General features: G+C 37.0%; 1 protein-coding gene across 3 annotated transcripts in view; it reads left to right on the top strand.

The window, feature by feature from the left end:
- The window catches only part of LOC150090496 (uncharacterized), an 83428-nt gene extending 70719 nt beyond the window's left edge, over positions 1 to 12709 (top strand). For all 3 annotated transcript variants that reach the window (XM_090378484.1, XM_090378478.1, XM_090378474.1), the window contains exons 5-6: positions 7294 to 7353; positions 12599 to 12709. In XM_090378484.1, the coding sequence (XP_090234610.1) occupies positions 7294 to 7353; positions 12599 to 12703 (165 nt within the window). In that variant the 3' untranslated portion in view covers positions 12704 to 12709. The remainder of the gene's footprint in view (positions 1 to 7293; positions 7354 to 12598) is intronic.
- Positions 12710 to 13246: the final 537 nt, after the last annotated feature.

The following is a 13246-nucleotide window of genomic DNA, read 5'->3' as shown; positions in this document are numbered from 1 at the left end:
TCATTTTAGGAAGAATGCAGATCTGTTGGAATGAGTGCAGAAAAGAGCAACAAGATTAGTGAGGGGAACAGAAGGGTACTCTTACCAAGAAAGATTTCATCTCTACAAATTGCAGCATCTCGAAACTAGGTACATGTATCAAGATCTGATTAAGGTGTTTAAGGCTTTGAATGGATTGAGTAAGTTAAATGTTGATGGCATTCTTACTCTTTCTCTGACTTGCACACAAAGTGTTTTTTTTTTTGTTTATATATTTATTTATTATTATTATTATTTTTTGGCTGATGCTCCATAAGCTTGCTCCATTGCATCATTTGTTAATACGAATACTAATACCTACTAAGAATATGAGCTTCCCTTTTGTCCTGTCTGTACCTTCTGTACACTTTGTACTCACTCTATTCAAATTCTTCATCATACATGTCTGAGTGATTCACCACATTTTTTTATATATTTGCAATTTCCACATTTGTTGACTTAACCAGTACTTCAAATTTATCAAATTTATTTACTATGCTCCTACCATTAGCATAAAATGGTAGTTTTTTTGTTCTTAGTAATCCATACAGTAATACATTCCATATATTTGCTTGTTCCATGAGGATCGCCATGCAACATTGTAATCCCGTATATTTTGCTTTCCAGGTTGCTACATGTCCCAATAGAAGCACCATAAGAGCTTGTTTTTGCCATTATTCTATTAGTCCGTGTAATCCAATTATCTAATAATTGTGACATGCACTTATATAGACAGAGGGACTGTGTTTACAGAGGCGAGGTACACTTAAATGAAAGTGGTGCATATATTCTTGCACCTCTTCCATTTAAGTGTATGCCATTCCCATAAATTATTTCAATTTTTCTACCATTTGATCACTTTTATTTCATCATTTTATTTCATTCACTTTTATTTCAGTCTTTAAGATTATATGTATTGAAGTATATCTTAAAAATATGTATATTTATAAGCATGTATATATTTATAACATTATATATACACTGGTGTTCAAAGAAAGTGCATCACCCCTTAAAATTGTAATTGTTGTCTGAATAGCATAAGTATATGGCAATATTTCTTACAGATATCACAGATAAGATTGACGTGCATAGGTGATGACATTATATTGCGTCAGCTGTTACTTTCAGCTATATAAGCACGCTCTGGAAGAGTTGCAGTCAATTCTTGCTTGTGTGAGGATGGCGAGCTATGTGCAGTTGACGCCATGAAGGCCGACCGGGCTAGCCGGGTGGGTAAAGTGCCGGCTTGGCAACCCAAAGGTCGCGGGTTCGAATCCCACCTCGGGCTTGGATCAAAGTACTGCAAAAACCTTGGGAGGTACATTATGGCCACAGAAGCTGATGCGCCAACAACTACAAAAAAAAAAAAAAAAAAAAAAAAAGACGCCATGAAGAAAGAGTGCTATTGTTGCCTTACGTGTGAATGATGTTCTTCCCGTCAATTGCTTATAGTGTGTCTGGTAATCAGTCGACAGTGACTAAGATTTCTTTCCAAACTCAAGAATACTGGTTTTGCTGATAGGAAAAAAGGAACCGGACGCAAATGAGTCTCTACGCCAAAACAGGACCACGTTTTGACCCTTTAAAAACCATAAAGCTTCTTAATCTGAGCTGAAAAGAGAATGAGAACATACAGGAGTGGTAGCAAGTGCAATAACAGTCAATAGATGCCTCTTCAAAAATGGACTTTTTAGCATTAGCATTAGTAGAGGCATTTGATGCAAGAAAGCAAGCTTATGCAGCATCAGCCAAAAAAAAAAAAAACCACTTCCACCTTACCCCTCTGTCCGTTCGAAATACCTGTCCAGCTGAGCCTTAAACTTATTTAGGCTATCAACTTCCACGACAAGGGATGGAAGTCTGTTCCACCAACCACCACTCGCTGGCTAAAGGCAAATTTCCGCACGTCTATCCTACATCTGTCTTTCCTCAATTTGAATTTATGCCCTCTCAGGTGATTATTCTGAACGAGAGGAAGAATCCCATCAGCATTGAGCATGCTCAAACCATTCAATGCTTTATACACCTCTATCAGATCACCTCACTTGTGCCTAGTCTCCAGACACTGTAATTTGCAAAACTTAAGCCTTTCTTCGTAAGAGCACCCCTTTGTTCCATTCACTAATCTTGTTGCCCTTCTCTGTACTCGTTCCAACAGCTCTACATCCTTCTTGAAATGAGGCCTCCAGACCTGTATACAGTACTCTAGGTGTGGCCTGACCATTGCCTTATACAAGGGAATAATCACCTCCCTATCGCTGCAAGAAAAATTCCTGTATATCATTGATAAGACACCATGAGCTACTCTTGCAGCCCGTCTGCACTGCTCAGAGAACTTCATATCTGTCTGCACAACCACCCCCAGGTCTTTTTCATTCTCTACCACTGTCAGTGTACTAACACAGAGTTGATACGTTGCTCTGGGGTTGCTGTTTCCCATGTGTAGTACTTTACATTTGTCAATGTTAAACTTCAATTGCCATATCACAGCACATCTGCTCAACCTTTCCAGATCCTGTTGCAGCAGCATAGTGTCAGTAGTGTCCTTGACAACCCTGCCTACCTTTGTATCGTCTGCAAACTTTGACATTAAGCTTGATATACCATCATCAATATCATTTATAAATACAGAAAACAATAATGGATCCAACACTGAGCCCTGAGGGACTCCACTAATAACATTAGTCCATGACGAGCAGTGTCCATTGATTACCACTCTCTGTCTTCTCCCCCTCAGCCACCCCCTTTATCCACAGCAGCAATTTGCCTCCAATGTCACACTGCTGCAATTTGTGCAGCAGTCTTCCATGTGCAACAGCATCAAAAGCCTTTCTAAGATCCAAGTATATAATATCAAAGTTATTCCCTGCATCCAGTTCCTTTGTGACTGCATCATAGTATCCAATCAAATTGGTCAGGCAAGACTTCCCCTTAACAAAACCATGCTGTGTCCGAGTTATAACTGAAGTCTTGTCTAAATGATCCTGTAGTGCTTCTTTAACCAGTGCCTCCATTAATTTTCCTGGAACAGAAGTTAAACTCACAGGCCTATAATTACTTGTATCAGCCTTTGATCCTCCTTTGTGAATTAGGGTCACATTTGCACATCTCCAGTCTGTGGGTACCTCCCCTGAGTCCAAGGAAGCTCTCATAATTATGGCTAAGGGTTTGCTTACTTCCTCTGCTGCCTCCTTTAATATAACTGAATAGATACCATCCACCCCGGGTGCCTTTCTTGTGTTTATCTTCAACAATTTCTCCTCCACTTTACTCTCAGTTATTACAAGATTCTCTAGCTTACTGCTAGAGTTGAATAGAACTCTGGCATTCCCCTCGCTAAATAACTCCTCATGTGTGAATGTCGATGCAAATATTCATTTAGTTTGTTAGCTACCTGAGCAGGATCATCAACAGTTGACCCATCGATATCAAGTGGACCAATCTGATTCATCCCCTTCCTTCTAGAGTTTACATAAGTAAAGAACTCTTTGCTGTTTTTCTTTGCATCCCTTGCCAAGGATTTCTCTTAATCTGCCTTTGCCTGCCTAACCTCCTTTGTAACTTGGTTACAGATCAACTTGTATCTATCATAGGCTTCTGTGTCATGTGTTAATTTGTATGTATCCCATCCATGTTTTTTTCTCTGCCATATGTTTCATTAGTTCATCTGACATCCATTTAGGCCTAAACCTTGAACAATATTTCTTAGTTGGTATGTAAAGCCTAGTAGCTTCCAAGATAAGTTCTTTGAATGCTTCCCATTTTGCATTTGCTGTTGGTAACATCATCAGTTGGTCCAACTGTATAGAATTTTAGTACTGTCTCAGTCCATCTTAGTCGCCTCTACGAAAGCAATAACCCTTCCCTTTACCCCTAATGGTAGTTACCTCTTTGAGTAAATCCCACTTCAGGACACTGTGATCACTGCCACCTAGTGGTTCATTTATCTGCAGATTCTTAATGCATGAAGAATCACTGCTGATAATCAAATCAAGAGTATTCCTCCCTCTAGTTGCTTCCCGAACATGCTGATGTAGAAAACAATCATCCAATAAATCCACAAAAGCCTTGCTAGTGTGTGAGTGACCAGCCCCCAAATTCCAGACAATATCTGGGAAATTAAAATCCCCCATTATAAGACTCTCTGATTTATTGGCCCACTCTATTTCCCTGTACAGTTTCTTATTATACTCATCAGAGTCATTAGGCCTATAGCACACTCCAACTCTCAATTTTGATCTCCCAATGCTTATGTCACACCAAACTGACTCGACACTGCACTGTCCAGCGATGTCCACTGGCTTCACTTCCTTGGATTTTATGCATTTCTTAACTAATAGCATAATCCCTCCTCCCTTCCTATCCTGTCTTTCCTTTCTGTAGACGTTGTACTCCCCAAATTCCAGTTCTGCATTCCTTATATCTGTGTGACACCACGTCTCTGATATCCCAACAATATCTGCCTTTGATGTTTTGAGCAATACCTCAAATTCATCAAATTTATTTACTAAACTCCTAGCATTGGTGTACACGCAAGTATACATGCACCTATTTCTATTCTTAGCTACCCTAACACAACCCATGTGTTTACTTGTACCGCAATGACTCCCAGCAGTCTCTGAAATATCCTGCATCTTGTTTTTCAGGCTTCTGCTCATTCCAATTGAAGCAGTGCAAGAATCTCTTTCACCTCTGCCAGTGGCTACTGTTAATCTATTCGTCTTTGTCTCCCCCCAAGCTAGCAGTTTTCCGACCCACCTAACACTGCCTCGATAGCATCAGCAAATATTCTTGCACCCTTTCTATTTAAGTGTATCCCATCCCTGTAGAAGCAGTCTCTCCTGTTAACAAGTATAGTCCAGGCTGAAAAAAATTCTACCCCTTGAGCCTTGCACAATCTTTCCAGGGCCGAATTGATCGACAAGGCTCATATACTCCCTCCTATCGTGTCTGGGCAGAATTGCAGACACTTTCAAATTCAACCCTATTTCACGGCTTTTTTTCAACAGTGACCTGTACTTGTTAAGCAATTCTGCCGTTCTCCTACTCTTGATATCATTAGTGCCAACTTGTAGCCCTTCATCCTAAGAAGAAGCCTCTCCTCACACAAAAAACAAAAAAAAGTCTGATTAATTTGGTGTAAGGAGCATGTCAAATGGACCCTTGAGCAGCAAAAGTCAGTTATTTTTCTCGGATGAGAAGAAATTCAATCTGCATGGCTCTGATGGGACACAAACGATTTGCTGCAGATGTGGTGAAGAATACCATTCAGACTGTATGGTGTCTACAGTGAAATTCCCTACCAGCCAAATTATATGGGGGTGCACTTCATATCACGGAGTAGGTCACCTGTAGTTTATAAAAGGTTCTGTAAATGCCAATGGATACCTGGCTATATTGGAAGGCAAATTGCTGCCAACCATTAGAGATAATTTCAGCCTGCCAAGTAACTGCATCTTTCAGGACGACTCTGCTCCATCATTGGATGAAAAGTGTAAGTAGGCACTTCTATAGTTACTTTAGCTTCATTTCTGCATTAGAGGTTCAACAGTAATGTGTTTACATTTGTTACAGGTGAAAAAATGGTTGGAAGAACAGTCCATTACGACTCTTAGCTAGCCAGGAAACAGCCTGGACCTGAATCCTATAGAACTGTTGGCATCGTGTGGAATCTGCAGTTGCCAGAAAGAAACCAAAGACCCTTTGTGACTTCAGGAAGCCATAGTTCGTGTTTGGAACCACGAACTATCAGTTGATTATCTTCAGAAATTGATCTTGTCAATGCCTCGACGGTGTGCTACTGCCATCAGGCCAGAGGCGGTTCAACTAAATAATAGTTTGCACCTGGTGAACTTTTCATTTTGTTTTCCATTTAAAATGATAAACTGAAGCAAATCGAGGGCTTCTGGATAACATTTCAGCCATAATTGTCGTGTTTACCAAAACTATTGTATAAAGGTTGCAGATGTTCATTTTGGAATATTTTGAGAGCACCTGTCAAATATTATTTAGCTTTGCCTTAATTATTAATAAATATCTTTTGGGCCTCTGTAGCCTGGTGGGTAGCACATGCTTCTTGATTATACTGGGGTTCGAGCCCGTGACCACCAAATATGGAGGATGCAGAAGGTCAGAGAATGACCACCGCATATCCCCAGCCCGGATAAAGGGTGAGGGTTGGTGTCAGGAAGAGCATCCGACCGTAAAAACTGCATGGCAAAACAATAAAAATGCTGACCCCTTATAATAATGGGAAAAGGAGAGGACAAAAAAAAAAATAAAATAAAATAATTAATAAATATCTTTTGTTTATATTTCTATTTGTGATGCTAGTCATTAATGTAACATACCATTGTGAAAAAGGGTTAGAAATGTGAAATTCTTAGGTGATGCACTTTCTTTGAACACCAGTGTATATTGAAACATTAGCAAATATATATGTGTATTGATTTTTGATTAAATTTTGATAGTATGAACCAGAGCTGTAATGCCCAATACATTCTACGTTAATATCAATATTTGTAAAATGATAAAGAAGTTTACCTCAATATAATACGTAGAACACTTCCGTATGATGCTCTCCAGCAATTAAAATGAAAAAATCGAAAATCTTACATAACAGTAAAAATAATTAAAAATCATTTGAACACAATTAAAAATCAATCTAATGCAATTCTTCCTCTTGCTCAGAATAATCACCTGAAAGGTCATAAATTCAAATTGAGGAAAGGCAGTTGTAGGATAGATGTGCGGAAGTTTGCTTTTAGCCAGCGGGTAGTTGGTTGGTGGAACAGACTTTCGTCCTTTGTTGTGGAAGTTGATAGTGTAAATAAATTTAAGGCTGGGCTGGACAGGTATTTGGAACGAATGGAGGGGTGAAATGGGAGCGCTTTTTTTTTTTTTTTTGGCTGATGCTGCATCATATGCCTCTACTAATGCTAAAAATTAAATAAATTAATTAAAAGAAATATAACAAAAAAAATGCAAACTGATTTTCCTTCCTCGTTATATTTGTTTTAATTAATCTATTTAATTTTTAATTGTGTTAGATTGATTTTTAATTGTGTTCATTTGATTTTTAATTATTATTAATTGTGTTAGATTGATTTTTAATTATTTTTTACTGTTATGTAAGATTTTCGATTTTTTTTGTTTTAATTGCTGGAGAGTATCATATGGAAGTGTTCTATGTATTATATTGAGGTAAACTTCTCTTATTATTTTACAAAAAATCATTATATAAAATAATTTTAATTATATATGACTTATAAATAGCATCCAGTGGATCGAGAGCAAGCTATTACTTATTGGACCGATCACAAAGGAGTTTCTCATGTAAGTATAATACCAAAATAATTAAGTAATAATTTAAAAAAGTTAACTTAACCTTCTGGTAGGAGCATCCCTTGGATAAAGTATGCTAGAGCCATATTTTTTCTAATTTTAAAATTCATACGAGTTACATGAATGCCAATTTATGAATTCCTCAATATTGTTTCCAGTCAGTCGGCATCATTAATTGTTTGTTTTTTTTTTTTTTTTTTATTAAATAAGTTTGGCCATAAAAAAATAAAAACAAAGCATTTTCTTAGGCCTATTTGTGCATAATAATTATCTCGTGCTGAAAAACAAGAATTGAAAATTAGCAGCATTTTTGCCATCCAATTACTGAAGCACACTTTACCCTCACATTTGATTCATGCATATCCCACAGAAATGCTCACTTGTTACAGGTTTTATTCATTTTTCCCGGTGGTGGACCATTCAACACATCGTGTGGATTAGTGGTGTCCAATCTTTTCCCGTATGGGGCCCGTATTCAAAGTTAGATTTGTTTCATGGGCCGCACAGAGTGATTCGACAAAAAATTGTGTCATGTGTTCTATATCGTGTTACTCAGGAAATTTCTATTTTCATGTTACCATTTTTTCTTTTCAAGCTATATATAAAAAAATGCAAATTCCCAGCACTTTTATGTGCAACAAATCTATGTCAGTGATTTATTTTTTAGATTTTATTAAAATAAGACTTATTTTTGTCTGTTTTTTTTTTTTAAATACTTTACTTTTGTTTCTCTTTGAAATACTGTACTTCACTTTTGTTTTAAAAAAAAAAAACTTTACTTTTGCTTTTAAATGCTCATTTTAGAAAATTTACAACATGAAAAGGATCACTGCTTTTCAATATTAAGGTGAATAAATAAATATAATGATAAACCTAAAATTGAAATATTCGAAAATTTTATTAGGTACAATACACAATAACATTTACTAAACAAAACTTAACATTTAATGAGATGATTGAGACTGGATATTTTTAAGTAATTGTTCAAAATTTGGTTTTAAATTTGTGACTCCAATCTCAATACATAATGAAGATTATGTCCTGATTGTATTTCTCGATAGAGCTCCAGATCCTGATGGTATTTCTCCACTTGTTCACAAAACCTGCGCTCCTGAACTTACTCCTGTTCTATGCCACCTTTATTCACTTTCTTATTCCAAAGGTATTTTTCCTTCTGCTTGGAAATTTGCTCATATTCAGCGAGTTCCTAAAAAGGGTGACAAATCGCTCGCATCCAGAGTGATTTCTCCATTACTTCTACTCTTTCTAAAGTAATGGAGAAATCACTTATCCATCAACTCTTAAACTACCTAGAAACCTTCCGTCTGATCAACGATTGCCAGTATAGATTCCGTCACTGTTGATCCACTGATGATATTCTGGCTTATGTTACTCATTTATGGACAAATTCAATGGAAAAGTTTGGTGAAACACAAGCAGTTGCTCTTGACATCTCAAAGACTTTTGATCATGTTTGGCACAAAGGTCTTCTAAACAAACTTCCATCTTATGGTTTGCCAACTGTTTTTTGTAATTGTTTATCCAGTTTTCTCTCTGACTCCTCACGGAGGGTGATGATAGATGGCTCTCTGTCTTCTAACTTCACTACTAATGCTGGTGTCCCCCAAGGTTCAGTTCTTTCCCTCCATTCTTTTCCTCTTGTATATTAATGACCTTCTTTCATTGATCAGAAATCCTATCCATAGTTTTGCTGATGATAGTACATTGCATTCCAGTTTGAGAAACTTTGCCCTGCTCAATCAGCTTCAACTTCTCGAATATCCGCCATCAATTCCTTAAATGCCGATCTCCAGGTAATTCTCCAGTTGGGCAAAGACAACTTAGTCGATTTCAGTCCTTCTAAAATTCAGTCCTGTCTTATATACTAAACGAGTATTTTGCATCTACATTCACACATGAGGAGTTATTCAGGAAGGAGAATGATGTAGGTAAAGTAAACATTGGCAGTGAGCTGGATGATTTTGTAATAACTGAGAGGAAAGTGGAGGAGAGATTGTTGAGGATAAACATAAAAAAGGCACCTGGGGTGGATGGGATCTATCCAGTTATATTAAAGGAGGCAGCAAAGGAAGTATGCAAACCCCTAGCCATAATTATGAGAGCTTCTTTGGACTCAGGGGAGGTACCCATAGACTGGAGATGTGCAAATGTAACCCCAATTCACAAAGGAGGATCAAAGGCTGACACAAGTAATTATAGACCTGTTAGTGTAACTTCTGTTCCAGGTAAATTAATGGAGGCACTGGTTAAAGAAGCACTGCAGGATCATCTAGACAAGAATTCAGTTATAGCTCAGACGCAGCATGGTTTTGTTAAGGGCAGGTCTTGCCTGACCAATTTGATTGGATACTATGATGTAGTCACAAAAGAACTGGATGCAGGGAATAACTTTGATATTATATATTTGGATCTTAGAAAGGCTTTTGATACTGTTGCACATGGAAGACTGCTGCACAAATTGGAGCAGTGTGGCATTGGAGGCAAATTGCTGCTATGGATAAGGGGATGGTTGAGTGGCAGAAGACAGAGAGTGGTAATCAATGGACACTGCTCAACGTGGACTAATGTTATTAGTGGAGTTCCTCAAGGTTCAGTGTTGGGTCCATTGTTGTTTTCGGTGTTTATGAATGATATTGATGATGGGATATCAAGTTTAATGTCTAAGTTTGCAGATGATACAAAGGTTGGCACGGTCGTTAAGGACACTACTGACGCTATGCTGCTGCAACAGGATCTGGAAAGGTTGAACAGATGGGCTGAGAGGTGGCAAATGAAGTTTAACATTGACAAATGTAAAGTACTACATATGGGTAACAGTAACCCCAGAGCAATGTATCAACTCTGCGGTACTACACTGACAGTGGTGGAGAATGAAAAGGACCTGGGGGTAATTGTGCAGGCAGATATGAAGTTCTCTGAGCAGTGCAGACGAGCTGCAAGAGTAGCTCATGGTGTCTTGTCAATGATATACAGGAATTTTTCTAGCAGGGATAAGGAGGTGATTATTCCCTTGTATAAGGCAATGGTTAGGCCACATCTTGAGTACTGTATACAGGTCTGGAGGCCTCATTTCAAGAAGGATGTAGAGCTGCTGGAACGGGTACAGAGAAGGGCAACAAGATTAGTAAATGGAACAAAGGGTTGCTCTTACGAAGAAAGGCTTAAGTTTTGCAAATTACAGAGTCTGGAGACTAGGCACCGGCGAGGTGATCTGATAGAGGTGTATAAGGCTTTGAATGGTTTGAGCATGCTCAATGCCAATGGGATTCTTCATCTTTCTCAGAATAATCACCTCAGAGGGCATAAATTCAAATTGAGGAAGGACGGATGTCGGATAGATGTGCGGAAATTTGCCTTTGGCCAGCGGGTGGTTGGTTGGTGGAACCGACTTCCATCACTTGTTGTTGAAGTTGATAGCCTAAACAAATTTAAAGCTCAACTGGACAGGTATTTCGAACGAACGGAGGGGTGAAATGGGAGAGGGTTTTTGTTTTTTTTTTTTTTTTTTTTTTTTTTTTTGGCTGATGCTGAATAAGCTTGCTTCTTGCATCATATGCCTCTACTAATGCTAATGCTAATGCTAATCTCGCAAAAAGGATTCTTCTGCTGCTATGTTTATCTTTGGTGACACTCCGATTTCTAGTCAAGATGATATATCTCTTTTGGGGATTACCCTGGCTTCTAATTCCTCTTGGCACAAGCACATTACAAATAATGCTTCCTTTGCATCTAAAAAACTTGGTTTTCTGTTTCGCTCTCGGCGTTACTTTTCTTCCAAACAACTGTTCACTCTGTACAAATCGCAAATCCACCCTACCATGGAATATTGTTCCGACATCTGGGGTGGTGCCCCCCCAAACCTCTCTCAGGTTTCTAGATTCCATTCAGAAGAGGGCAGTTAGGTTAATTAATGACTCATCTCTAACAGTCTTTCCACTCTCTGTCTCATAGACGTACTGTTTCTGCTGCATGCCTTTTCTACAGATAACTCCATAGGCACTGTTTTTCTGAATTTTCTTTTATAATTTGCGCTCTCTCTTTCAAAACAGTCTGAAAATGTGCCGCCACCAACCAACATCCATTTACTGTCCGACTTCAAACTCACAGAACCAACTTTTCATCTTCCTCGTTTATTTGCTCAACTGCTGTTTTCTGGAACAACCTTCCTTCATACATATTTCCTGAAAATTACAGTGTACAGAAGTTCAAGTCTAATGTCAACAAATATCTTCTTTTGTCTTCTCAACCTCCAACCCATGGACTGTACTATAGGTTCTAATACCTCGTGTTTGGGGTTTTTATAAAAAAAAAAAAAAAATGCTCATCTGTTATTCTGTTTCTTTTTAAATATTTATTTGATTTTACGAGTGAAAAAAATCTGCTTGCAAACATTCGTTGATCCGAATAAAGTAGCCATTTTCGTGGCATTTTCTTTTATTAGAGGAAAACCTTGTAGAGTTCAGATAGTTTATTTTTGCATTCTATATACTTATTTTTGAATCATATTTAGGCTTGAAGATCAATAATTTCAAGTTGCAATCTGGGATTGTAGTTTTCAGCCATAGAAGTAAATGGGTTCTCAAACAAAAGCTTATGTTTTTTAATGGGATTTTATATCAGAAAATTTGAGGAGCATAAAACTGAGGCTAAGCATCTCCCATGACCTGCACAAGCATCAGACTTAAATGTTATTGAGTCAATATGGGCATATTTGGAGAGGAGAGTGAAAAGCAGATTTCCTCCACCTTCATCACTCAATAAGCTTGAAACTTTCCTCCACAAAAGAATGGTCCAACATTCCTCTTAGTACAGTTCAGGATTTATTTGATTCTATTCCATGTAGAATACAAGTTGTTTTATAAGCAAAGGGTTGTTCAACACCATATTAGTGAATACCTGTAACTCTTACCACAGGTATTTTCATTACTTGTTTATATTAGATATATTATTCACTTGCATTTTCAAATTTTTTTCATATACAATTATTACACAACCAATTTGTAATTGATTGTATAATAATTCACTTATCACAGGTATTTTCATTACTTGTTTATATTAGATATATTATTCACTTCCATTTTCAAATTTTTTTTCAAGCCTTATTTCAAATTTGGCATGCTTCACAGTGTACTAAATTTGAAACTGTATCTTTCTGTAGTGTGGAGAGAATATTTTAATAGATTAAGCTAATGCATTAAACTGTGTGCTACATTAGGGTGTGTCCTCAAGAGTCCCAAGTATCCCAACTTTCAAGAAATTTTCTGCCTTTACAAAGCCTCCTAATGAACATATGCAAGATGTCAGCCACATGAATTTATAATATTCCATTACAATTAATGTTTCTGTATATTTCAAAAATGTTTGAAAACTTTTGTAAATTTAATTTTTCGTTATTAATTTATTGTGTACAAAGTGTTTATTTCTTGTTCATATATTTAGTGTAGTAAGAAATTATATATTTATTAATATTTTTATAATGATAAAGAACTATATTATTAAAAAATTATTTGCTTATTTTTCTGTGTCTATAAAAATTTTAGAGAATAATGATTGTACTCACCTTAAGCTTGTCTTGAATTCTATTTTTGATTGAACTATTGTACTGCCTTATCTAACGATCATTAACATAATTAATGTTTTCTTGCAAAATTTTGTTCTTGTGTTTCCCATTGTTTACTGCTGTTCCATGCTCATTTTATGACTATCTGTAATTTTTGCACTTGTCAGTAAGATCTAAGCATTTACTTTTCTTAAGATGTTATTTTTCTTCAACATCTAAAGTACACATTCTTCATACAATAAATTCTTCTAGCATCATTGAAAGATCTGTTCTCATTTTCTAACCAATTAGAGAATAAAACAA

The sequence above is a fragment of the Mastigoproctus giganteus genome, chromosome 1, assembly GCF_048544385.1.
Source record: "Mastigoproctus giganteus isolate SK-2022 chromosome 1, ASM4854438v1, whole genome shotgun sequence".
Classification (NCBI taxonomy): Eukaryota; Metazoa; Arthropoda; class Arachnida; order Uropygi; family Thelyphonidae; genus Mastigoproctus; species Mastigoproctus giganteus.
The sequence above is the reverse complement of the archived record's forward strand: the minus strand, read 5'-3'. Positions and strand labels throughout refer to the sequence as shown.